General features: G+C 40.3%; 1 protein-coding gene across 3 annotated transcripts; it reads right to left on the bottom strand.

Annotated features, from left to right (window-relative positions):
* Positions 1–105: 105 nt before the first annotated feature.
* HABP4 (hyaluronan binding protein 4) lies at positions 106–27,168 on the bottom strand. 3 transcript variants are annotated; one of them, XM_076363149.1, is made up of 8 exons: positions 26,874–27,168; positions 17,210–17,357; positions 16,141–16,302; positions 15,877–15,948; positions 14,031–14,111; positions 7,037–7,205; positions 5,095–5,277; positions 106–4,002 (listed from the first exon to the last, which is right to left on the bottom strand). In XM_076363149.1, the coding sequence occupies exons 1-8, from the start codon at positions 27,166–27,168 to the stop codon at positions 3,946–3,948; spliced, it is 1,167 nt and encodes a 388-aa protein (XP_076219264.1). In that variant the 3' UTR covers positions 106–3,945. The 3 variants fall into 3 exon arrangements, with proteins under 3 accessions (XP_076219264.1, XP_076219265.1, XP_076219266.1); XM_076363150.1 differs by lacking the exon at positions 15,877–15,948; XM_076363151.1 differs by lacking the exons at positions 15,877–15,948; positions 16,141–16,302.
* Positions 27,169–27,898: the final 730 nt, after the last annotated feature.

The raw sequence follows: 27,898 nt of genomic DNA, 5'->3' as shown, positions 1-27,898 counted from the left end.
CCTAGACAGAGGAGCTACCATTGCTAAACGCAGACAGCAGCTTACCGAGTCCTGTTAACTAGCTGTAAAACATTGTACAGACAACAGAACACGGAATATGGATAGTCACACTGGCTACCCAAACAGGGAGAGCAAAAACTTTATTCAACTCATTAAGCGGCAGTTTGTCTCAAACATAATGCTCCCGTTAAGTGTGATGCAATAGCTAAAGCTGCTCTGAAGACGCAGCTATCTGCAACATTTGTTGCACCACATCTTCAAAACCGCATTTGTTTGCGGACAAATAAAACCCAGCTGAAGATTTAATGTATTTCACATTAAATTCTAAGTAATAGAGCCAAAGTGTAACAGTTGTTACTTCTTCCAAAGACCGAAGGTTTTCCCCCCCTCCAAGCACAAACGGTTCAGTACTTGCCCAGCATGTTAGTGAAAGAGAAAAGCTCTAATGCCATGCCTGTTATTCAGTGACCGAAATGGACTTTTTCTGCAAAGATGGCCATGTTCCACATTCAATTGTTGATCCAGTGACAATGAGTCAGTGTTACATTACTTTCAACACTGCATATATCTGTGTGTGAATATATATATTTTTTATGTGGATGTGTGTGTATGTGCAAACGTGCCTGCGACAGCTCTGAAGGGAAAAAGAGATGGCGTGAATATGATGTAAGAATAATCTTAATGACATAGGTGTACTAGGGCTACAGATTTTGGTTCTGGGCCCAAAGACCGTGCATACCGCCAGCCCTGTTTTCACATGAACAAATGCAACCAGAGCTGAAAGCTCATGTCCCATGGGCTCAATTGCCTAATATTCCTATTTATCAACTAAAGCTTTTTACCAGGGCTTTTTACTTCTGAGTCTTTTTAGTTATTCTTTACTACTCTTATGTTAAGCACAGACATTCCTCTCCTCTTTCCTTTAAAGGCACTTTCATAGTAATATACTCCTGCCAATCCTGTATCGGGGCACTACATGTGATTCAAGTGGACTACACAGTATCAACACTATCATACATAAATGACAGTTGTGGAGAGAGGTGAATTCCTTTCTTTGCAATCTTACTGTGATTTACACTGAGTTTTAGATTAAAGCTGAAATGCAGTAGTTTTTCCTAAGCCACTCACCACAGTGATCCTAACAGCAGAGTACCTGGTAGTAGTGCATTAAAGAGTAACATGACTAAGATCTGCAACACGATCTAATCTCTTCCCAAGATGCATGCCATGTTTTGCTAGTGTTTGTGTATATATTTACACCTGCTACCATTTGCTTTACATGAAGGAGTAAAGCTAAACCAGGAGTGACTGTTCGCAGCAGACATGCTTAACAGATACAGCTATTTTGGTACCATAAATATGACAGATGACTGAGATTTAGTAAGTTCTCTTTTCACAGCTAGGCAAAGGAATCGGATCACTGTCAGCACTTACAATTAATCATTTCTTCTCTATACTTAGATACTATCAACTAGAGAAACTCTTAAGCCATATTCAAGCCTGACAGACTGAAAAAGAAAACTGTCACACCTAGCTGCTCTAAGACACATTTGATTTAAGGAGCAGTAACCAACTACACTAAACCTCATACTCAAAGTTTTGGGTTGGGTGGGTTGTGTGTGTATGTGGGTGTTGGTTTTGGTTGGGGTTTTTTATTAAACAGTCTTAAAACCAGCCCACTTTTTTTTTAAACCACAAGTTTTTAAACAACCTGCTGACCAAGTGCTGATTGTAGACACATACTTTGACAAGCCGTTTAAAGCATTCCCCAAAGAACCTATTTGTCATTCTGTTTTGAAAATCAGACCAAAGTTAGAGGAGTAAACAGTAACTTTGCAGCAGCAGGAACTAGACTCAAAAATAAAACAATCCTTTCAGCCTTCCCAGAGAACAGTCAGAACTGAACCAACTGCATTACACAAGATTCAGCCCAGTAGCATAACAAGGTTTCAAGTTTTTAGTAGAAAAAGCAAGGGTTGCTTTTAAGTATTTCACTACTTTCCTTAGCAAAAAGAGGTGTTAGTAAAAGAAGACGCTACACCTTCAAAACAGGACAGAAAATAGAGGTGAGCCTTGCAAAGAAGCTCTCCACACCTATACATATCACTCCTGCAAGCAAAAAAAATATGTAAGATTTCAGACACATTCTTCCCTGTCCACTGGGATAAGGGGAACCAGAACAGAGGAACAAGCAAAAAAAATTGCAAGACCCCCATAGACAAAATCACTTCTGTTCCACAATCATGAAATTGCCATTTTTGGCAGAAACACCCGAACACCTATTAAAAGAGCAGCAGCAGTGATTTCAGGTAGTAGCTTGCTCCTACAAGGTGAAAGAGTCATTTACGTTATTTCATCCAGTTCAGTTACTCAGAAAGCAGCAGCATGGGTTCCTCTAACACCAGCACTTCATTTGCTTTTGCACATTCTTTCTACTACAGGTTGTCAGAGTATCTCTTTGCCACTAAAATGAGCTCCTTGTGGAATCCGAAATCTCATTTTATAGCAAACCGTCATATAAATAATTTAACAATGTAAGAAAAGTCCTTTGGGCAGCACTACTTTGCAGACCATCTGTTTGGAGCATATAGAAAAGAGTCAGTAGTCTTTCTAGGACGATTATATCCTACTTGCGTAAAGCCTTACCACTGAGACAAGAGTTACTTTAAGTTTCTGAATACTCTTAGAGCTTACTCCAAAGCAGAACAGTTTTTTTCTTCAAGTCTCATCCACTATTTGCTCTCAAAGGAGACTGCTTAGAAGTGATACAAAACAAAGTGAGGCAGAGAACAAGGAAAAAAGAAAGGTTTATATTCATCTGCTTTCCTAGTAAGCTGAAAGAATGAGTTCAAGTTGAGCAGGCATTTGAAGACTCCTTTGAGGCTGACAGTTACTTCCAAAGTGTCCAGTGTGGTTGTACTCTCATTTCTTTCCCCCACCACTTCTGGCACCACTTCCTTGTTTCTCTCAGATCCCCGAGAATGGCTCTGAGTGTCCCCTTTGACAGGGAACAAGTTAGGGTATCTGGCTCAAGTGAGGAAGTATATTAAAGCTGCAAGGAAAGCACATCCCACCTAATCTCCAATGTCACACAAAATTCTTGATAAGGCATGAAACATTTTAGTTTGTAGTCGCTCCTGCTAAAATTAAAAGCTTCCTTAACAGTTTAGTTCTGTCTTTAGCTCAAAATTCTTACTTTACTGCACCTTCAACATCTTCAAAGTAGCTGCAGATTATCGCTTGTTACTGAAACAAGACTTACAGTTAGCTATCAATTAAAAGCACCTGCGCTGCCTTAATTTTAAAGATCACTTCTGTTTAGAGAGATGTTCACTGTTTTGGGTGAGTAAGGTCTGCTGTTTAGGTTTGTTTTTTTTTTTTTCCCCAGACTACATCCAAATAGCAAGAGCTTCAGCCTGCTACTCTGACTTGTGAAAATAATATCTCAAACCCAAACCAATGAGCACTTTCCTTTATTTGCCAAACTCTGAAGAACTGCAACTTGTGACTGTGTGAAATATATACTTCGTTCAAAGAAACAGGGAAAGCAGCTTTCAAATGTACAGTGAAATAGAGTCCCAGTTGCGGACCATGTTGTACAGTTTACAATTCACCATGGTGTCATGGAGAACTTGATATAATCTCTATATACACATTTTTAAACACTGTACTCTTGAACTTCATTTGAAGCCTTGTAGTGAAGTACTGTAAGCCTTCACACAGTTTTCACAAATGGAGGCAGACACTGGAACCTGTGACAGGATCCCAGTCCACCGGTATCTCCAGAACACAACTCCATTAGCAGAGGGCTGCAATCATTCCACACCAAACACCCAAACAGCTTTTCCAGCAGAAACAGACTTTCTTTATCCACACCAGCATAAAACTGGTCTCTTCACAGCTACACCAAAGCTACTTTGAGATACCACCATTCATAATGGTTCTTCAAGCTAAAGCTGGAAAATCCTCAGGATCATCAGGATTTGGAGCAACAAGCTGCACCTATAAAGTAAGAAAGGATGCTTTATAAAAATGAATGCATTTCAAAAGCATCTGACAGCTATGTAGATGTACTTTACCCTGAAAAGGGTTCATTCTTCTATTCAAGTTAAATGCTTTGTATCCATCACTATCACAGAAAAGCTAAGCATTTATCTCAGAAGTTATAACTACTGTAATTTCTTCAGTGTGAACGTATTTATAATGCTGATCTACTGCCTGGGGAAGACCAGAAGATCACAAATTCTGCAGCACTGAAGTAAAGAAAAAAAAGTAAAGCAATCTCACCCAAAATACTGTCATTTTTTAGAAGCAGCATTATTATCTTTTTACATTCTAAGTCTACTGCACATATTGTAGTTTTAAACTCTATGCTCTGTTACTATAAAGAGCCTTTTTCATTTAGATGAAACAAATGCAACAAACCACTTCCATATCATTCTTTAAGTTCCCAACCTTAAAGTATTTTATTCATACTAGACAGAAGTAAACTGAGACCTTCAGTTAGTATGAAGAACAAAATGTCATTTTTCAGTGCGCAAATGCCTTTTTTTTTTTTTAAGAGAAAAAGGTCAGTGGAATTTTTTTTTAAAATGGTTATATTGAACACTTGTATCATTCTGTAGGATGCTGTAGGACTCTATCTTCATTTGTAGGATCCCAGATTTACTTATCTCGCGCTCAGTAATCAAAGTACTATTACTGTATTATACTGAATTTTTTTGTAAGGGATATAAGCCTTTAGTCATTTTAATTACTTCCCAATTTACATCAAAACTCACTGCAGAAACAAACCTTCATTGCATCCTTTCCTCTAGTTACCATTACAGCAACTAGTAATCAGACCTTTTGAAATTTTTCTGTTAAGAGTTGTGAGCCTAAACTAGTATTTAATTTTAAGTAACATGATATGGGTCAGGAACTCAAAATAATCAGGCCAACATACTATGCGGCAGGAATTAGAAACAAGGCTGTCACTACAGAAATCAATAACTCCTCACAAAAGGGGGTGGGACACACAAACACACACACCCCCCAACAACCAAAAAAAAAAATCTCTAAGCAAACAACAACAAAACCCATAAAAACCATTACCACTACTTCTGGTTGAGGTCCTGTCTCCTCAACTCGTCTGCCACGACCACGACCACCTCGTGCTCCTCTTGATCCACGGCCAGGGCGAGGAAGACTCCCAAAATTAATATCCAGCTGAGATGTTATGTCATTCACTGGTCTTCGAAAGACATGAGAATCATCTTCAAAGTCTTCTTTTTGCAACTAAAACCAAGATCTGGTTAAAGCCTATGGCTTCCATGTACAACTTTCTGTGTGTCCCCGTCCCCCGTCCCCCCCCCGATACATATACACACACACACACACACACACTTGTATTACTGACTAAGCAGCAGATAAATCAAGATGACATCCGGAATAGAACACAGGCCTTAACTTGCACAGGGTTTTAACAGAGGTGAGGCAACTGTAGCTTCCCAGATGCCTGGGATAGTTCTTTGTTGGCTCAGACTGGCAAGAAAGTCTTCTGCACCAGCTCCGTAACACTGAAGAGGTTATCATCTACAAGGTTTTCTAAGGGACTAGAGAATCAGGCTTAAGCTACTTACTCCTACAATTATCTTGAACTAATGGTTAAAAGGCCAGAGTAAAGCACAGTATTTGGCTACTAACCGATCTATTAGTCTATTTGTCTGCAGCTATGAGATTACTGTTGTTTTAACTCTGTGTATTCCTAGTAGCTAGTGTATGTAAGACTATTTCCCATCATAAGTTTAATGTGCACTGTAGTAATGATAACATACGTGTAAACTCATCCCATACAGTGATGAATCACTTATTTTATTCAATGTCTAATACAGGGATTTGACTTGTCCATGTTAAGCAGTTCCTGTACCTCCTAGTCTATGTTCCTTTTGACAAGGTCCATTGATACTGCCAGCCAAGAAACTTTATGGGCAAAAAGAACAGAAACTTGCATACACACTTTACATACTCTCTTCAGAGCTTGTGAAAGATATTCTCCCCACCCCTACCACCATCTCCCTCAGAGAAGGAAGAGGGGATAATGGCAACTGTGACCACCAAAAGCCATGCGAAAATGGATGCAGGCCACTGCAGTATTAGCCTCTGTCCCTGGAAGCACTCCATGACCTAAAGTGACTAAGGCTTAAAAAGCTGCAAGTTTTGATGTTAATATTATAACTAGACAAAGGATAATATGTGTATTCATACGCGCATGCAGACCTTAAGGAACAGAATTCCATCATGCTAGACTACAAGTATATGCACATACTTCTGTGACCCCCAAAACCTGAAATCTAAGTAAGCAAGAATCTGTGAAAGAAGCCTCCCCTCTCTTCCCCAATCATATCAATAAATTAAAAGTTCTCCCTGAAATGTCAATCCCAGTAATATGGTGGAATAAATTAGGGAAAAGCCCAGGGGAAAGCACATTACTATAGAACAAGCTCTCCAGAGTTACTTCTAAGAAGCAGGACCCTAAAACTGAAAAAGAAAAAAAAAATCATATATTCCAAGTGCACAATGAAAGCTGGGATCCAGCACAGATGAGAAATAGGATACTTGGCATCCAGACTAACAGATACCAAAACCCGAGTTTAATATATACATGCAAGTGTGTACTGGCAAGTAACCTAAACAGGATTCAAAGTTAGGATAAGAAGTGTTCAGCAAATGAAGTTTCTCTAGCAGCTTTACCAGAGATCTACATAGGTGGCAGCAGCAAGGTCACAGGTTTTATATTGCTAAGACTGAGCCACAAGGTAGAACAACTTGATATATTATGTATTTGCATACAAAATAGGGATGATGATCTGAGAGAAGAAAATGAACAGATGGTAAGTTTAAAGCAAGTTTTGGGGCACATATGTGATTACAGTAACAAAGCTTACTGATTTCTAGTCTGTTCAGATTATACTAAAACTAGTAGAAAAAGAATAGAGACAGTTTCCTAACCCTGGGCATAAAGCAGAGTTTACAGAATTCCTGAGGCAATGCTTACATCATCGCTATATTTTGACTTGTGAATCACCACTGCTTTGGAAGGAACAGTGGATTCTGGCTTCCGGATGTTGAATTCAGGCTTTGGTCGATTCTGTTGCTGAAGATTTTTCCACTCATCTAACGTCATTTCTTGAACTACTTCTTCCATTGGCTCTCCTTCAGCAACTCTAAAGGTTTATAGTTGTAAAGTAAAAACCATTAGCTTGCAACACGCCAGGATGAACAAGAACACTAATCTCTAAAGCAAGGATACTAAACAAAACATTTGGCATGTTTCTCACCAAATTACTATCCTCGATTTCCCTTACTCCCCACAGTAACTTGATGTGCAAGTTTTACATTAGTGCAAGGTGGAAAATATACTTATGGCCTATTTGAAATTAGTTGTATGAACAAATGCTGTCTCCAGCCTCCTGTAGTAAGTTCTACTATTATCCAGTCTCATCGTAAGTTCAAGTACTTCGGATTCTAAACAGAACCAGTCCGTCATTTGAGCCGGCATATTCTCAACCCTACTGTTTAATAGTGAATCTATTCCTAGCAAATATAGCCATAGTAAAAAAAGCATACCGAGTGGTTTTAGAACATCCCAATTGCATGGTTTTATTGACTCGTACTGCAGGATGACGATATGAGATGGATTCATGTTTCAGTGCAGCTTTCAGTCATCAAAAAGACATGATGATCACACCATGGGATCTTCTAGGTAATTACTAATATTTCCTTTGTTAATTTCACAAGATGCTTCTTTTATTTCTTTTGTCAGATGTAGCAGCACACAAGGAGACAGTATTTATCACCTGGCAAAGCCAGATTGATCCTAGTCCAGTTTTAATTTGTCACAAAGTACAATAACAACGATATGTTCAAGGAAAACATATGGAGTACGATGGAGTCTGCCTTGCATATTTTTGAACAGTAAAGATCGAAGTCCAAGGCTTTATGTCTGCATTCGTAAGACAAGATACATAAGACAAATCTAAAGATTCTCTCATCACTGCTTGACTACTCTTCTGCCACTTTGCTGATGCTAACCAAGACCGACCTGCCTAGGACTAGCAGCTATTAGAGTACACTACAGGTGTACCTAATGATATTTGCAGAAAGCTATTCCCTACTAAGCAGCATCACATGCAGAGAGCACAACTCACTTCATCACCATAACTGTCTGCAGCAGAAACAAGTCAAATACCATGAACTACAGGAAAACCTGCACTGATTACTCCCAGACACTTGACAAACCATTTCTCCCTTCTCCTACACAAAACTGTTAGGCATTGCAATAGCAGTCGAAGTTGGTTAAGTATTTCCCTAACATTGATTTTTCCAGAAAACCTTTTCACTAGGTCCCTTCTAGTAGAACTATGGATTTGTTTTTCCTCACTCAATTGCAGTTCCAAGTCTTCTTCTACCAAATGCTGATGATTTTTCCAATGTAAATATACAATTGATTAGATGCAAGTTCAAAATTTATTTTATCATGGAAAGATGCAGAGTCAAATGACACTGAACTGTGCATTTTGTTTTTGAAGTTGTACAAGCACCCCATCAGAACACACACATTTGTTGGGAGTGTTCTGAATATTTTAGAACCAGCCTAAATAGGAACAGGCCCGCTCCCACTTCCTACTTGATCTTGCAGAGAACCATTCTATTTCTTGCCAGTCAAAATTATACAATACTTTCCTGAAGCACCCAGCATACGACAGGTAGAAGCAGAACCGAACAGTAAGACAGCCCTTAATTTTGGTTCTAGGATCAGCACCGTTTTGAATGCACCTCACAGTAAAAGTACATAAAAAATATGCAAGTCCTGTACTATATGCCTGCCCTCTGACATGCCTTCATGCCCTGTTATTTTGAAAATTCCAGCTATATCAATCAGAATTTAAAGGTTAAAAGACTGGTAAGCAGTTTGTAGTTCCATACTGATTAAGAAGATCTGAAACTATATTAGAAGGACTGTTAAGAAAAAAAGTTAACTGGTTTACTGAGTTAAATAAAAAGTATACTGGCGAAAGATGCAGCTACTTATGGAAAAACACCAACGGATACTATTCCATATATAAGAGCATTAAGAACCAACTGCACCCCAAACATTTCAATTTGTTGTCTTCAAGAGTAAGCAGCCAGATAATTTTTGATCAATTATCTGAAGCTTCAGTTTTGGGAATAGGTGTTGGAAAAAACAAGACTAGTTGCAAGCACCCAGACGAAGAAAAAAAGAGAAAGTAAACTAATAAAAAGGGGGTCTATTAAATTGGTTTCATTTCTTCCTAAGCCACTACCTCAGGACAGAATCAGTAAATTGCATATCTGAAGTTTAGGAAGTCTTTTGTCCTCCTCTCCCATTAAGTTACCACCACATTAGGGAGACATGTTTCAGTCCTTGGCAAGAGCTGTAGAAAGATACAGAACTGGTTGCAACAAGTACTTGAGAAGTAGCTATCAATCTTTCAACTTGCAAAAGAAAAACAAGCATTTGAGTGAAGCTTTAAGGCCAGCTCTGTGTACTTATCCACAGTGTAATACGTAATACATTTAGTGCATTTTCTATGGCACAAAGCTTGCGAAAGAAAAGGGCAATAGCGCAAGTGTTCAAGAATACTGAAGGACTGACCAGTGGTATGAGATGCTAAAGAGACAAAGCAAGTGATTTGAAAACAACCAACTAAAACAACCACCACCAGGAAGTCCCAAGGACAATCAAAAGTACGTACTCTCGGTAAAAGTATCAGCTGCCCAAACAGAAAGAACCACCAGCAAGACAGAAGCTCTTAAGGAGGGTCCCCAACCCCCTGCAAACCATGCAAGAGTACTGCAGGTAACCCAGTCAAGCTGAACTTCAAATCAACAGCATTTGTCCCTTCTGCAACAGTGTACTATTATAAGAAGACACTAAACAGTTCTGTTTGGAACATGTCACTGCTGGTCAGGTGGAACAAGGTCTCAACTGAGTAACGTCTTCTATGTGGGAACAGGTACAAAGTCCAGAATAGAACTGCAAGACAGTTATGAGGTCTAAAATATGTGATCTACATAGGAAGCTTTTAAAGAGATGCTGAGGAGGAAACATACATAATGCTAAAAAAGAAAGCAAATTTTGCATATCCATGATGTTAAGGCAAGACACTCAGGAGAAAAAGAACAAACACGGTAGTTTCTATTTTCAAAGTATTGGAAAGACCATCAAGGGACATTGAAATCTCTATCGGTAGAGGACATTAAAATCAACTAGGCAGGTACGAGAAGCAGCACAGGTATGGCTGGTCATGCCTTAGGTCAGCAAGACCCCTTTCAGATCTAAATTTCTATGATCATAGACAACACAAGGTCATTCCACTACACAGCAACTTGACCTCTCAAAAAAGCAATCACAGGTATAAATGTTTGTGTTTTCAACTGCAAAGTACAGTTTGATTTTTAGTCCAAAGGATGGTTTCAACTGCTAGGTTATTAGCAGTACAAATTTGTTTTAGGATGCTGAGAGTCCCAAGGGGAAACACCTCCCATGAGCAAAGCACAGCAACAAGAACCTGCATATCACATTTTGGACAGAGACTTGATTGTAGCAGGTTATTTTGGGCACCAAGCCTGCATGGAAGAGCACTCTGTGCATTACTTTCTACCTTCTAACCTTACGCAGTTTTCGTAACTGCTTGGTGTGCATTTTCATTAATCAAGTTAATAAGCTCCTTGGCACACCAACAATCATGCTTACAAAATATTGCCAGACACCTAAGCATGGCCTCTGGACATGAACAAACTGAGTTCACAATGCAAGTACATACCAAAACACCAAGTGGGAGCCTTCAGTAATGGCTCCTACTACTTCAGTGTTTTCAGTGGATGACCACAACCCTCTAGCTATGCCTTGTTTACTGTGCATACCTTTCTTGCAGGAACTGCTCTACATGAACACATTAATACGCAGAAGAAATGCAAATGGCAAAGAATGGCATTCAGCTCAGTTGTTCAGCTGTTATTTTCATATCGTTAAAAATAACGATAGTGGGTCTTTTTCAGATTCATTTTTGTATTATTCAGCTGCACAAAGCAGCTGATTATTCAACTTTTATCAAGAAATCAATTACATGAATCTTTCCTATTAAAAAAGCATTTACAGGAGCATTACCACCAGCTACAGCAAAATTCAAAGTTAAACAAGGTAAGACCAAGCGGTACCTGTACAAGTTAACTATAGAAGAAAAACACTGAACCAAATACCTATAAAAGATCTGGCCTGGTCTATGGATAGTTTTATGTCACTATTAAAAAAACCAAACCAAAACAAAAACAAAAAAAACCAAGCAAGAGACGTAAACAGCTTAGCAAATGTGAAGACAAATTCTGAAAGCTTCTTATTAAATGACCAGAAGAATACAAAACCAGAAGAAAGTCCTGTGTGAAGAAATGGAAGAAAACCCCACAGAATAAATACTAACTCTGCAAATACCTTTCATAGGAATTGAGTAGACTATGTGTTGTACTGAATAAAAAGAAAAATTTATTCATTTGAATTACCAGTCAACACAAGTGTGTTACATTCTTCAGACTGTGAAGACAAGTTCAACAGACAGCAGCTGTGAGGAAACCTTATGCTGCTGTACTACTTATATATTTTATACTTATTACTTGCAGCAAAAAACCCACAACTATTAGCAGTTGGGATGCTATAAACAGATAGATATTGTTGACACACTCAAGGAAATTTGAAGATATGGAAAGAAATAACCTCATATAGAAGTATTAAAGAAACTCTTGTCCTGCAATACATTGCAAATGGAAGCTCAAGAACAGCAATGGGGACACAGTCCTGAAGGCAAGACCCCGTAAGTTACAGAAGCCCACAGAAGTCTTTCCAGAGTTGCACTGAAATTAGCCAGTACCACACCAGAAAGCTATACATTACCTCCACCCAGACAGATCACTCCCAACTTCCAGGAATACCTTTTTTTTTTTTATTTTAAATGGAAACAGTTACAACAGGAAAGAGAATGAGAGGAGAAACAAACCCAAGTTTTCCATCTCTTCCTCAATACAAGCACACAACTGCAATAAAGCAGTAGAAAAGAAATTGATTCCTTAGAGTCACTGCATTTAAGAGTCAAAATGAGAACAATCATAGCAGGAGCTTAAGCAAACACACCTCCCTACACCCTCAATACTGAGGCTTTAGTGAAAGCAGAAGGTAGCCTAGCTAGAATCTTTTGCTGGTGTATGTATGTTACTTGCCAGAAGACAGCAACTCTGGAGAGCAGGGGCAACCTAAGCATACAAGACCTTAAAATACTTCCTGAAGCCTGAAAACCATATCCCACCAGCTTTTGCTTTTAAATATTAGAAGAGCAACAAAAATAATTCCACCTTGTTAAGGTGTATGCCATACAACCATCCCTAATTACCTAGGCACTATTTGCACAATAGTGCAAATCTTCTATTTTAAAATAGAGTCACCAAGCTGACACTACCCCCAAAGGTAAATGCAATGAGGTATATGTAATTCATATCTTGTAGACAGATTTGTGAGTCTTCAGGACAATATCGACTGCACTGAGAAGAGAACATGATGCAGAATTTTGTACTTGTAGGTTACTTGCATTTTTGAATCTTACGGATTTCAGTGGACTATTCCTAAACGAAGCTTTTTTTAAAAACACAAAGAGCAGTAAAATCTCCAGAAAGGCTCACAGTTTGACCGAATACCTAGTAACCTCTGAGAAAGGGAAAAGAATTGAAGACAACTGGCAGATTCTGTCAGATGCCTTTGCCACTACATATACTTCTCAGGCCTTACACTCTACAAGGAACTGATGTCAGGACACATGTACCAAGAGCTTGAATTGGAGTAGAAACAAATACAAGTCTGAAACAAGTAAAGACACCAGTAGTTGACGAAAAAAGCTGAATAACTGTTCTCATATTTAGCTGATACGGTGCATTTTTGACAGTTTGTCTACACTACCCATATAAGTTAGTCTAGAAACAGTTTTCTGGAAATCCAATCATAGTCATTCAATTTCAGAGACAGATTTTCCCATGTATACACACCTCTAGCTATATATTAAAAGATCGTTTAAAGTTAAAAGAATTAAAGCTATATCAACTCAACTTCTTACAGGGTTATACAACCTGAACATAAAACAGGTTTTATAGTCTAGTCAGCTTTATAATTAAGAAATGAACCAAGGCCACTAATAACTGGAGCTGCATCATTAAGTAAAAAAAGGCTTCATAGAAAGCTAATCTCTCTTTGTAGCAGAAGAGAAGGCTGACATACCGCACTGACCTTCTTTCACTCATTAGGAGATATTCACCATATGCTATTTGATTATTCTTTAAACTTGGACAAGATTGTTCAGTTACTTTTTCTTAAGCCAGTGTTTATTTGCTGTGAAGTCAAGTCTCACTGGACACTGATAAGAATGAAAGCCAGAAGACAAGGGGCAGATTTCTGTCTCAATTTCCCTACTTCTAAGGCTCACCGCAAGACCACTTCCAGCGAGTTTTTCAAGTTCTGCAGAGTCCCTTCATGAATAGATGACAACTGCCTGGTATTAGTGTTTGATGAACACTGACTTAGAGAATTTTATCGTAGTGTATTTTAATTGTGTTTGTACGATTGTGTAGGCACCTTGAATATCTTTTTCTCATGGAGAACTTCAGAAAGCAGGGTAGTTTTTATAAATTAGCCAAGTTAAAAAGGCAACAGACAACATATAGCTCCTCCTTAAATTATCGCCAAGTCTTAGGAATGTAAGCATCACTGGGCAATTAAATGCAATCTGCAGCTGTATAAACCGAGCTTTACTCAGAATTAGGGATGCATTTTCTTGACTCACAAATTTAAAAATAGAAAAGCTTTGTCTATATATGTGCACTAGCAAAACTTCACAGTTCACATTTCAAGTGTGCCTCCCAAAACAAGTATATCAGTAACAGTCAATTGTTTTCTTTGCATTTAGGAAGAAAATATTTTAGTCAGACTATACTTGTTCAGAGGCTCTCCTTCAGATGCCCCTGGCTGCTCAGCTGTTTCTGCTTCTTCCATAGGAGCAGTCTGTTCCATCCCACTAAAACAGTAAACAAAAAAAACACAAAGTCTTCATGAGTCATATTGGAAAAAAAACCTCGGAGATCAATACATCACTTTTTTCCAGAATTCCTTGGGAGGGGAAAAAATAGAGAAGAAAAACTCCAGGATCATAAGCAGAAAGTAGACCTACTAAGTGACTAGTTGAGCGACTAACAAAATGAGAAGTATTAGGAAAATCCGACTTTATGTACTTTTAATCAAAAAAAGTGAAAAGCATGCATGAAGACAAAATAATTAAATCGTGAATACTAATACCAGTACTTAATTAAAGTGTATCACTGATGTTTGGGTTTGCCTTTTTGTTTCTTTTCAACTATTAAAATGGTAAAATTCATACTCCAAGTTCGTATTTTCTGTAACACAGACATTAGTTCACTGGCAAATGAGAGCAGTAGCATACTTACTTTCATTCCACTGGTAGGCATACACATGTAAAATTAACATCTTCTAGCTTTGATGTATCACTGAGCACAATTAAGGCACAGACATGTTTTTAGAATTGTTTAAATAACTCCAATTTAACGTCACTTCTACCACACACACCACGTCAGAAGAAAGCATTGATATCTCATGTTTCTATCATAAGTTCCGATGCTACTGAACTGAAAAAAACCTAACTAAGGAGAATAAATGAGGGATCTTAAATTTCTTGTACTTTACAAAGTTCACACAACCTTCTCTGACATCCTGCAGAAGTTAGTTTTGTGCTTTTGGTCAGATAGTTCTGAGCTGATAGCACAAAACTATGTTAACCTAGCTGATCCTTTGTTTTGAAAAGCCGGAGTACCTAACCAATCTTTTACTTTTAGTATGAAATATTGTAGAAGAGATGAAGTTAGTACAACCTTTCAGAAGAACTTGGAATATCAAGCCCCAAGCCAAAAAAGGCTGTATTTTTCAACCTTTTAGCCAGATTGCCTGAATCCACGATCTAAGTTTTAAAAATAAAATTTTATTTTTAAAACAATTTTGTGAATGAATGTGTACGTGGCCAAAGATGTTTGCTGTAAGTTCAAAGCACTGCCTTTTGTCTGTCCTTTATCAGCCTTCAATTAAAGAGTTCTAGATGCATATAAGAACAAAGCTACTGGAAAGAGCACCATATTGCTAGGTGCAAAGAATGGACAAAAGCTGACATTTCCAGTGAGCTTTTTGCAAATCTGAACAGAAACCAGAGAAATACAGAATTTAATTGAAAATTCCCAATTTTTTTTTTTAATCTAACCATTAATAAGCCATCACATTCTGTTACTGATCCTCCTGTGCACTTTTAAATCTATTTCAGTGCTACAGTCATCTAAGTATTACCTCCAGAGCCACACTGAGTTGTATTACAGCTTTGCAATTTAGAAATTATACATAAAACTTGAGAAAGAGAGACTGGACTTTAAGCCCACTAACAGAATTTCAATCGACATTTTGTAGTAATGCCATTAAGAGTCCCACTTACTTGACTATTGAGAAAAGCCGTAACTTATTTCAGTTAAAAGACAACTTGGCCCCAGTCAAAAGATTTTGGCAGTCTTAACTGAAGAAACATCACCATGCCTTTGCCACAATTTAATCTCACCAACATGAAGGAGATGAGTTCAGAAAACTGTAAAACTATGTTCATCATAACATTAATAGAAAGCAAGGCTTATAAAGCTCAGAACGGACATGAAACTGATGAACAGAAAATTATGATCTAAGGTGGGCCACAGAAAATGATGATCTATGGTGGGCACAGGTATATGTTGTACCTTGTATCACCTTTAACTGTTCCCCAGTTGCGAGCCCCACCTCCACCCTTTTTGTCATCTGCTTTCATTCCTCTAGAAAAAGAAACAGGGTTCTGTGAGTTTAGGATATTTTTTTCATTAGGACCTCAAACTAAAACCAGTATTGACTTTTTGCCAGCCAACTTGGATATAGAAGAAAGGAACAGAATACTTAAGAGATACCACTACAGTGCTGACTATTGTTTACTTGTACACCAAGTAAGCAGCAGCACACAGAACACTTACATTTTATCATTCCCACTTTGTCTTTCAAATTCCCGTTTTCCTCTTTGTTCAAAGCCATCAAAACTTCTATTTATTCCACCACCTCTTCCTCTACCTCGCATTCCACCTCTTCCTCCGCCACGACCTCTTATTGGCCTTTCACGGTCTAATCTTTCAATTGGTCTAAAAAGAAGATTTCTAGTCAGATTTTTGTTCCTACAGAGCAGTTAACAAGGAGAAAAAAAACTTGTATGGTTGTATTTGTGCAGCTGTGAGAGGCATCAGTATATGAAAGCTACTGTACAATTTTTAGAGTGCATCTTTATACACCACACAGTACAGTTGTATTAGTTTTGTCATTAAAAATGGGCATAAACTGAACTCAGGGGGAATTATTACAGATAACAGGAATAGAAAGTTCAGGTGTTTATTGATAACACTGAAAACTTTACAGAAGTTAAATACACCACTATAAAACTGTCAAATCTTCAGCAACTTTATGAGGCAATAACTCCACTGTCTAAACCCAGATTTATATGCAACTGCTAAAAATTTCAGGGAACTTACTAAATCCCAACTATTGTGATGTAAAGTAAGCACAGCCATGCTCTCAAGCATTAAAGGTTTAGGTGGAATTTTCTAGTACTTACAGAAAAAGCAAAACTGATATGCGTTCCCTGTCCAAGCAGGAAATAGTATGATAAAGGTTTATTTTCAGCTTGAACAGTAAAATCCATTCAGCTTGGAACCTGCACCACATGCTCTGCAAAGCTTGGTATGCAAGCTCAGAAATGAACATTTATGTTGCAGACTAGGGGTTACATTTTCAGATCTTTACACTTTTCAGTTTCGCCTTATATTTCTAAGATTTAACAAAACCGCTCCAAATCAGTCTGCAAGGAAGCTGAAATTACAGCTCTGACATGCATGAACTAAGTCATCTTGCAACAAACCTACACGCTAATAATGCCACAATGCCTTCAAATCACGTCTGGCTACTAGATCTGTTCTAAGAAGGTTAAGCCTTCCCCTTCCCACCCCTGTGCAGATTCTCTGTGAGGCACCTTACTTCTCCCTATATGATACATACCTTTCCACCGTGAATTCTGCTTGTCTTTCTGTCTCATAGGAACGGTATTCCCTGAAAGATGGTCTCCATTCAGTTTTGTCTTGTTTCACCTCTGCTCCTCTGTTATTGAATCCTTGCTGTTCTCCCCGCTTAGGTGCTCGCTTCTGGCCTACACACACACACACAGATTACTAACAGTTTAATAACTGAATTGCAGTTACCAAACTACTGACTGAAATGAGTCGATTACACCTTACAGTCTTCTGCTTTACCCTCTTCAATCCCAAGTCCACCAAAATATTAAAAGCATTTACAGTTAATGTTGCCAGACACTGTCTGTTTTAAAGACATCTACTTACTTTCCCTTCTGTATTGATGAACCTGCCTCAGGCAGAAATACTACGGGTGTTGACACAGCTCAGACATTTCCAGAAAAAACAGGCTAAAGAAAAAAATCTCATTTTGCTTGCATTAAGTCACAGAAATGGAGAACAAAAACTATTTCTCTCATGTTCTCTCGAAGATCTTGCTAGTGTACTACAGGACAAGGCAGAGAAGCTTCAATGGAAGACATGAATTGCAAGATGGCTGCAGGAGCAATGAAGGTAAGGGAAACAGGAGGACCGTTAAGAGACAGGCATTAGTTGTTGATCATGAGACAACCCACCTCCTGCCAGATGAGCTGAATTTAGAAGTCTGAGCCTGCACCTCTGCTTTAAGCTCACGGCTATGGTATTCAACAGCCAGAAGAGGGTCACCTCCTTCTATTACAGTTCCATGGAGGAGAGGACCATTCACCAACACTACAAGTCACTGAGTTTAAGTAGCAGAAACCAAAGCAGTAAGTACAAAGGATCCAACACCACTAATTGATTCTAGAATGTCAACATATTCCAAGATAAAACATATTTAAGCTTTTTGGGGTTTTGTTCAGCCGTTGTCGGTGTTAAGGAGGAGCAGGCTGGGCAGCATGAATGCACAGAAATTGTGTATTGTAGGAGAGAATAAACTGAGGTTATCCACTCAACCCATATACATCTAGCATAAGATTAAAGTTCATTATGTGCTTCCTTCCCCATTTTCCCAAATTCTGTGCTCTATTTAGGACAAAGTTCTCCAGAAGCAAGCAACCCTTTTGTCTGCTAGGCCCCTATACTTACACTATTGGCTGAAAAAGGTGTCGGTGCCAGTCAGTCAAGCAAGGAACTACAGAAACACTGCACTCAGACCAATGAAACTGAGCTATTCCTTCCACAAGAAGCACCTGCGCAATGCTGAGCAAGTTACTGAACTCACATTAGCAGACAATGACAGCCCTGGCTACTGTGCCTCTGTTGCTAGCACATAAAGAGAAAAAAGCCCATTCTATGTCACAATATTAAGATACAAATTAATTCAGAAATGCCCATATAAGATGATCTCTGATCAAAGTTTAGGTGGCAAGCATGAAGTCTGTAACATCATCTTTAAAAAGAAAACTTCAGAGAACTATCCACTTGGTGAATAAGGTAGAAGAGTGGTAAATAAAGCCTTTTGCTACGCAGTAAGGACAGCTGTGTCTATACACATAAGCTAGTTTTATTTGTGCTGCAGAAGCAACCCTAGCTTTGGTTTTCTTTAAATGACAAACTACTTGACAGAATATATTCCAGTAATTCTCTCTTCTCAAGATATGGAGTTGCTCGATCCTTAGAGCAGCAAGCGTATTTGTGTCCCAAAAATTATGGTGTAATCTCTGGATAAAGGACAACTTTTGAAATCAGTTTCTGAGTAAGCTTTTCCAACCAGGATGCTTTAATAATAAGCAAAATTATAAAGAATACAGAATTGTACGTGCTGTCGGGAAACATGTCTGCTGTATGCACATCTCAACTACACCACCAACTATACAAATGTTAATTCCAAATTGGAATCTTGCTGTGAAAAAAGTGACTACTCATTTCTGACCTCATTTTTACTTATTTTGTTTGGATCTGAATGCACAACTGCAATACAAGCGTGCATTTTTATTTATTTTTGAGCCTCTCACTGGCTATCAGAAACATCAGTTATTCTAAACAGAGTAACTTGGCAAGAGACCACCTTCCCTATGTACTTAGTATTAACCTCAATTTCACCTTCAGATTCAAAGAGCTCCTTAGAACTAGTAAAGCAAAGCCAAAAAAATGCAAAAGTAATTTTAAAAAGATGGTCTCTGTTACCCAGTACCACTTAGAAGTACTTCAAAAGAAATCTTCTTGCCAGATATGCCAGTGTATTACATGTCACTAGCACTGACCATGCTAGACAAAGCAGTCAGCTCTACTCTAATTTCAGTGCTAGGCTATTTCATTTGGATTCTCACAGGTGGCTATAATTACTGCAGATGGATTTTAAATACTAAAAAGATTATTTGTGGCACTTATTACCTGTATAAAAACATTTTTAACTGGTTTGACAGACATGCAGCAGTGGATTAAAACAGTAGGCAGCAACTACACCTCTCTAGTAAGCCGAGCCACCCTCAGGGCAGAAGCTTGTGACCTGCTTGTGAATCAGTTCAAATACCAGCACAACTTTCAGCTGTGCATATAAGGGCAAACTAAACTGGACCTTGGCAGCAGTGATAGCATAAGCTATCCAATTTTAATACCCTGCCATATGTCTGTCCCAATGCAGACTCATTTTTATTTAAGCAGCTGAAAGGCCACCTACCATTCTGATGCTTAAACTGTTTCAACAGACCCAGCTTTTTTTTTCAGAAGCAGCAGCTGAGTTAATATTAGAGACAGAAGACATCTGTAAATACTAAAATTACCAGGTACTAGAACCAGACATTGCTAAAGAAAAAACCCCAGTTTTACAAGCCATTGTTAAAACTCTAAATCATACAGAGCTAAGGTACTTAAGTAATTTTCACTTTCCCCACAATAATACTTTACTAACAGTATTAGTTTTGTTTATACTGCAGCATTTAGACAGGAAGACTTTCTAGAAAAGTGTTTTTAACAAGCATGTATCACTGAACTTGCAACTGGGAAAGCAGAAATTGTGTTTTTAAGACCTGCATTGCCTGGTTTCCCAGACACTGGATACCTACGTATTAACAGATGGATTTAAAGCAACGCAGCAAAATCTAGCTGCCTTTGCAGTGGTGTTGTCTAGCTCTCACCAAGTTTCTCTATCTATAACATCTGTCCTCAAACAAGTGGGGCTTTTGCTTGGGAAGAGATAGTTTTCTAGGTTTCGTAGACTCTTCACTGGCCCCCACTGAGACAGTGTGCTCTCATCTTTTTTTTTAATTTTTAGTTTTAGGGGAAAAGAAGTTTTTTGTTTAGCAAACCTTGACTTTAGACAAACACCACAAGGAGCCCAGCTTACAACTGCTACCAATGACTACAAGCTAGATTAGAAATCTTGCTCTGTTTCCCCCATTCCCTTATGTAAGGAGCATGGCAGCTGGCATGCCATTCACAGGCTGGGGGAGGTTACTGCTGCAAAGAGCACCAAAACCTTGTATTCTGACCTAAAATCCAGCTGACAACACTGCATCATAGTGTTTTATGAATTCTCACAAGCCTGAGACCAATTCATCCCACCAAAATAGGTGACACTCAAACCCAGTGAGATGATTCCATCAATACTCCACTTCCACAAATGCAGCCTGGGATGAAGAAGTGCCAAACAAAGAGTTACTTCTATTTTGCCCAAGTAGCACACACAGTAACAGAGCAAAGGCAAACTGACTGTAGTTTTGGTTCAGTTAGGATGAACATTAGGGCAACCATAGTAGCCAGATGAAAGACTTGTAGATCTTACAGCATGTATTTGAAGAAAGAAAAAAAGCAACGACAAAATACTTTCCACCTGGCAATCTACCCTTAGAAGTTTTCTGAATCAAAGACTTATGCATTGATTTATGGAGGACAGATCCACAGATGGGCTGCCATGTCTCTACCCAGACTGCTGTCTGAATAGATACATGCTTTGATATATCAACATCACCCTACAGCAAGAAGTGCCACAGGTCAATTATAGTCTCTGTAGAAAAAGCGTTCTTTCTCCTTATTTCACAAAATCTGTCGGAAATTATATCCCTTTATTTCTGTAAAATAAGAAACGAAAAATACTCGTTGCCTTTTCCAAGTCTCACCTGCAGTTCTATATACAGTCCTTTTGTATCCTCAGACACCTCCTCTCAAAACAAGGACCTTAATTTAAATTTCTCCCAATACATAAATCATTCTGTAAATTTCATCATGCATGTCACTCTAATCTGCTTTTTCTAGTTTTAGCATCTTTGAGGTGACCAAAAGAGCTGACACACTTCAAGACGTGGGAAGGTGAGATTCCTTCAAAGGCATAACAATTCCTTTTCTGTTTTCCTTGCTACTGCTACCTCAGTAATTACCAACACTGCTTCTCTCCTAGATGGCAACTGGAAATAGTGCTGCTGTTCTACTCTTAACAGTCCCAATGACTCTCTTTCCTAAACTACAATAGTCTGAATTAGAAAAATCTTTCACCTTGCAGTATAGCTTGCAACGCTGCCCCCGACCTCGATCCCTGTTCTCCCATACGTATTACTTTACACTTACTGATAGTGAATTTCCTCTGACATTTTATAGCTCATTCACAGTATGCAATTTGTGTCATTACCCTGCAACTCTTCTTTTACTGGGCTAAATAACCCTGTACCAGCAAACTTCAGTTATTTATCCCTCCCACAGCTCTTTTAGCACAGACTTCCCACCCACCCACATACACACAAAATAAAAAGTTTAAACTGTGCTTAAAATTTTTCATTTCAGACAAGTTTCAACTGCCTTGTAGATGTTAAAACAAAGCTAGCAGCAGCACAATCAGTGGTCCTAAACTCAAATCTCTCTTTCCGCTTATTCCAAGAGACCCTTCTTTCCTCTGCTTTCAGCTTAACAGCTCATTTTTAAATGAAAAAAATTGGAGCCTCAAGAAACAATTTAATGGGAGTTCACAGGAGATGAAGTACAAAAACCAAACAGGAATACTGCGCCGGTTGGTCTGGAATGAGGGCAAGTGGAGAAATTGTGCTATAATTCAAGGATCTCTATCATTAATTATGGCTGCATGCAAAGACAGTACTTCATTACCATCTCAGTGTCACAGTCATACCTATACATGGACAACTGATCTTCCTTTACAATAAAGCTGCGTAACTAGAAATAGTAAAAGACAGTTCACACTCTCAGGGACTTATTTTGCTATATTTTACAGTATAGCAGATTTAAGACTGCACAAACAATCTTACTTCCTCCCCTTCGCATGTGTGTGTCCATGTGATTTTAATTCCAAACTTCAAACAATTAATTTTGTGAACTAAAGCATGGCTAATTACACAAGTTGCAGAATAATACCACCGTATCCCAACATACAAAAAAAGGCTTCAGCTATTGCATGCAACACACCAAAGAAAGACACATGGAGTTAGACTCTATTCTATGGTATTTTGTTTTCATGTGTACCAGTCTCAATTACAGAATTGCCTACTGCAGCTTTCCTCTGGATGATCCTTATGACTATGTAGCTGAAAGAATGATATCAGAATACATTATTTAAAAATAAGAAAATTGCAGTCAGTGTAAGATAAAATTCCCCAGAAACACTCTGTGCCTTATTAACTTAAAACCACAGCTAAAAACTCAAACACGTAGTATTCAGGAACTACATCTAAATGTTACACGAGTCATCAAATGTACATGAAAGAAGAAAACCTTTTAGAGGTATTAGCAACAAAGGTTTAGAGATTTCAACAGAACAGAGGTTACTACTGCATGATCAACAAATTTAATTTGCCTGGACCGGTAAAGAATGCAAGCTCTGCAACTGGGCCTTTTGAATAAAGAGCTGGCAAATGCAGTTTAGCCACTGTGCTAAGAACGAACTGAATTAACATTAAGTGGTGCAATTAGAAGAGCTGTAATAGTTACAAACAACCTTTACCCAAATCCTCAGCATACAGTCTAAAAATCGCAAAACACCACAGTCAGTAAAAGAGAAGAAAATACATCATTAAGGTCAAAAGTGTAGCTTTTGGTAGGCTATGAAATAGGAGTCCAATTTCTCCTTAAAGAAAGATTAAAAAATATAGTCTCCTTACAGTTGTGTCAATTAATAATAGTTTGGATTCTAAAGGTCAAAGTACTGGATTATCTAGCAAAGTCCTCTTAGGACATTTGTTTCAAATTGAAAAATTCTCCAGAAATTAAGTAAAAACTCCTCTGGAAAAGGCCATGAAGAACTAAGTAAAAAAATGTCGACTTACAGAACTTTGTGAGTAAACCTCCCACTCTAACATCAAAACGTAACAGCGAAAGAAGTCTCTCAGACTACCATAAAACTTCTTATATATTGCAAGATCGAAGACTAGGCTTGCTTCAAGCCTTTCTAAAGGCAAAGACTATTTTGTTCAGATTTAATATGCTCAAGAAATAACACAATAATAAAACAAAAATCATGAAACTTTTAACAACACTTTTTGTAACCCAAACAAGCAAAACACCCCTGTAATTAGATAAAACAGTCTGGAGGGGATCCAAAGGAGGGCCATGAAGATGATGAAAGGGCTAGAGAGCCTGCTCTATGAGGAAAGACTGAAGGAGTCAGGTCTCTTCTCCCTGGAGAAGACAACGCTCAGGGGGGACCACATCAGAGTATTCCAGTACCTGAAGGGCAGCTACAAAGAGGATAGAGGCTCTCTCCTCACAAGGAGCCACATGGAAAAGACAAGGGGCAACAGGTACAAGTTGCACAAGGAGAGGTTTCATCTCAGTATCAGAGAGAAATTGATAACAATCATTCACTGGAACAACCTCCACAGGGATGTGGTGGAGTCCCCATCACTGGAGGTTTTCAAGATGCAATTGTACAGGGTGCTAGATAATCTCATCTAGGCTGCCTTTCCCAGCAAAGGTTGGACCAGACAATCCTTCAAGGTCCCTTCCAACCTGGGCTGTTCTGTGATTATTCTGTGAACACTAGTACAACACAGACTGAATTTTGTCATTTGAACCATACCAGAATCTGATTCAGCTGTTCAGATGGGTCTAGATGCTTCTTTATGGTGTTTAATTCCTAATCAGTGAAATGAAATTAGAGGGACTTATGCCTGAAATTGGGGGGGGAGGGAGGAATCACTACAAAAGACTGGAAACAATTTTTTTTTTTTTTTAAATAAAAGTGTAGTCATCAGTTTCACAATTTAGTAATTTTAATCAATATTATTTATTTCCCCAGGGGTGCACTCTTCTAGCAATGCATCCATCATCAGAAGCTTTATGCCAAATTGAGCTGTTATGAGGACCTTCCCAAGCAGTTACTCATTCTCAACCGTTAAGCTGATAGTCCCCTGAATCTTTTACTGTATCCAGAAGTTTCCTGGTTGAATCCGGTATAACAAAACAACTTTGTACGGCCCAAATAAAAAGCTGCGCTCCCTCTGCCAACAAAAACCTAGATTTTTTTTCCCTCAACCCACCACTTGCTTTGTATTTGTCAGCTATGCCATCACTGTATTTGCCCTAAGTCAGAGCGTGATCTCTGTCCTTCAGAGAAGGCTTGCTCAGACAGCACATCCAAAGGAGGAGCATGTAGACAGGACCAAGTCTCAACTCTCTGCCCTGGTGTAGCATCCTGAGCACTATACATTTACAGTCCTTAGTCCACAATAAGCCCAAGACATAAACATACAGTGCACACAAAATCCAGGATAGCCACTTTCTTTAAAGAAGAAAGTGTGGCATTTTTTAGAGCAAATAACTCTTCTTAAGATAGATGTTAATTCACTTTCACAAAGACGAGCAGTCTTTTCTCCATTTCAGATTAGCAGGAAATTAAAACAAGGTGCACATGCCTAACGTCTCTACATGAGAAACTGGGTTTCTTAATATCAAGGTAGCAGAAAATAGTCAAAGACATTCCACAGGGTCACTGTGTATTACCACAGAATTACACTCGGAACCTGTATGCTTAAGACACCTGCAGACAAGTAGGAGGTAAAGGATGCTCTTCACATACTTCCACACTCCTGGTAGGTTACTGATAACCACCAGTTCTTGTTCAAGAACATTTTCATCAAAACTTGAGACTCTGCTGTTCACGGAACAGGCTCCTTCGCCTTCTGTTGATAACCACAGCAAAGTATTCTTTAAATCAGATAAGCCTGTTACTAGTGTGAGTATTGGTCTTACAGGCAGAGACCTCTGACAAAAATCACATAACAACCACAGAGGAATCTCAAAAGACGAGTTTCATACAACTGTCCAAAGGGGCAGTGACAACTTGTTAAGATCATCCTCTACAAAGATGTTCATTAACTAGTGCATATTTGGCATTGAAAGATTCTCCGCTCCACAAGGTCAAATAATCACTGTTGGAGCAGTGTAAGACTGTAAGTCTAAGCAATAGAATTGGTAGCACTAGCAACGACTTGATGGAGCAGTAACCCCGATTCAAAGGCCACACATTTTTCTAGGGCATTAAAACACACAGTTCAGTTACTGTGAATTTAACAGGAGACTTTATTACAGGAAGAAATTAATATCTCAAGAATAGTTACTGTGTTAAGCTTCATTGCCTGCTACAGGACAATGGGAATTTACAATAACTCAAGAGGGTAAAACCAGAGTCTTCTGCGCAAAGATTCTCAATGTTTGGAAACCATCAGCCAGCTCTCAGATACTTTAGATACTCAAGCCAGCAACCTGAAGCTTAATACCAGGTAAGCAATAACAATCACACTCACAAAAACGCCTCCAAACGCAAGGCGCTATAGCCCAGCAAAGCCTTCAGCTGCAAACAGGACTGTGCCAGACATTCTGATATAGAAGCCAACTGGCTCCCTATTCCCCCAAGCAACGCTTAGCATCAAAACCCAGCAGCTGACAAACAACGTAAACCATTGCTGAACACCGTGCTAAAGAGTTCACCCAGGAAATAAGTTTTTATTCAAAGGCTTGGGCATCAATGCAAGCTTAATGCAAACTAAGCACAGATCCCCAGACACGTTACGACCCCGAAGAAGCTGACATGCCACAAAACTCACAGGTACCAAGAAAACAAGCCTAGAAGCATCAAACACGGAAGGAAAATGGCCAGGGTGACAGGCGATGAAATGCATCAACAGGGATGCTAAACCAGCATGAAAACTACAGATGCTGCAGTGGAAGAGTTAATGCTCTTCCAGTTGTCTCTTAGGACTATTTCTGAAGTTTCCATTTACACGTCCAAAGGCCCGTTCCCCTTCTGAGGCCTCCCGCGTAGGCTGGGAGAGCTCCGGGAGACCGCCTCGGGAGTGTGCCCAGTACGCTGCAGTAACGCTCCGCTTGTCACTTGTTTCTCCAAGGGGACTTTCAGGTATGCATTCGCCACGAGGAAAATACAGTAAACTGGGTTTTCTCAGCCCCGCTTTGACCCTGCTACTAACAAGCGGCTGCACGCCACACCACGGCTGCCAAGAGGCAGGGCAAGCGCGGAGCAGCGGCGAGTCACGCCGCGCTGCAGGGCCCGGGCTGCCCGCACCGCCCCACGTCGCCGGGACTACCCGCAGGGACCTCAATCCTCAGGATAACCGGCTGCCGGGCCGCTCGCCCCGAGCCGCCCGCGGCGCCGGCTGAGGCGCCGCCGCCTCCCCCCCCCGCCTCGCCCCGCCGAGGAGGCGCCGCCGGCGTACCGGGCTGCGGCGGCCCCCCGGGCGCGGGGGGACTCCCGGGCTGCTTGCGCTCCTTCTGGGACTCCCTCTTGCCGCCGCCCGCCCTGCCGCCGGGACCGGCTCTCCTGGCGGCGGCCGCCGCCGCCGCCGCCTCGTCGCGTTTCCTGCGCTGCTGCTGGCGGCGCTCGGCCTCGCGGAGGATGTCGAAGGGGTCCGACTCGTCGTCCAGGAGCTGGTAGAAGCGGTTGGCGACGGCGCAACCGAAGCTCTCCTGCATGACGGCAGCCACCGGGCTGCCCACCGTCCCCTTCATCATCGCCGCGGACGACTCCCCCCCCCCCCCCCGCGCGCTCCCGGCGCTGCGGCGGCGGCCCCCGGGGCTGCCGCTGCGCAGGGCTGAACCAACGCGCACGATGGGGGAGAGCGACAGGGAAACGGCCGCCGCTCCGGCTCAGCAGTACCCAGACCGCCGCACCATTGCCGTTGCCCCGCCCTTCGTCAAGCCGCGGCAGCCAATCGAGCTTCGGAGCTCCGAGCAGCCCCGCAGCCGCCACCTATCAATGCCGCCGGTCCCACCCACGGCCAACACGCGCGAGCAATGCTAAATAATGGCAAGAGCGAGCAACCAATCCCGGTTTTAGGCTCCGCCCCATCCCCGACGTGCGGCTACGGCCACTTAGCGTGCAGCACCAGCACAGTCAATAATGGCCCACTGACCAATGCGGTGTGCTGTTCAGGGCGTTCGACCTGATTAATTATTCATGAGTTATACATTATTCAAGAGCCTCTCCCGCCCGCGCCGGGCTGCCCGCTGCCCGCACGCGGCCATCGCGCGGATGGCGACAGGTGCAGCGGGCCTACAGCCGGGCTGCAGCCGGGCTAGAGCCCGGGCCCCTGCACCGCACTGGCCCATCGGTTCTCTGGACACAGCGATCGTAGGAGGCTGGCAAACGTCCTATTTGTATGCATGTCTGGGTGGACTGTTTGGTAAGAGCTTATAGTCTGATGTCATCACCTGACGGTGTCACCACAGGTCTTTTGATGCA

The sequence above is a fragment of the Aptenodytes patagonicus genome, chromosome Z (assembly GCF_965638725.1).
Source record: "Aptenodytes patagonicus chromosome Z, bAptPat1.pri.cur, whole genome shotgun sequence".
NCBI classification, from domain to species: domain Eukaryota; kingdom Metazoa; phylum Chordata; class Aves; order Sphenisciformes; family Spheniscidae; genus Aptenodytes; species Aptenodytes patagonicus.
This window is presented reverse-complemented; position numbering and strand designations above follow the sequence as displayed.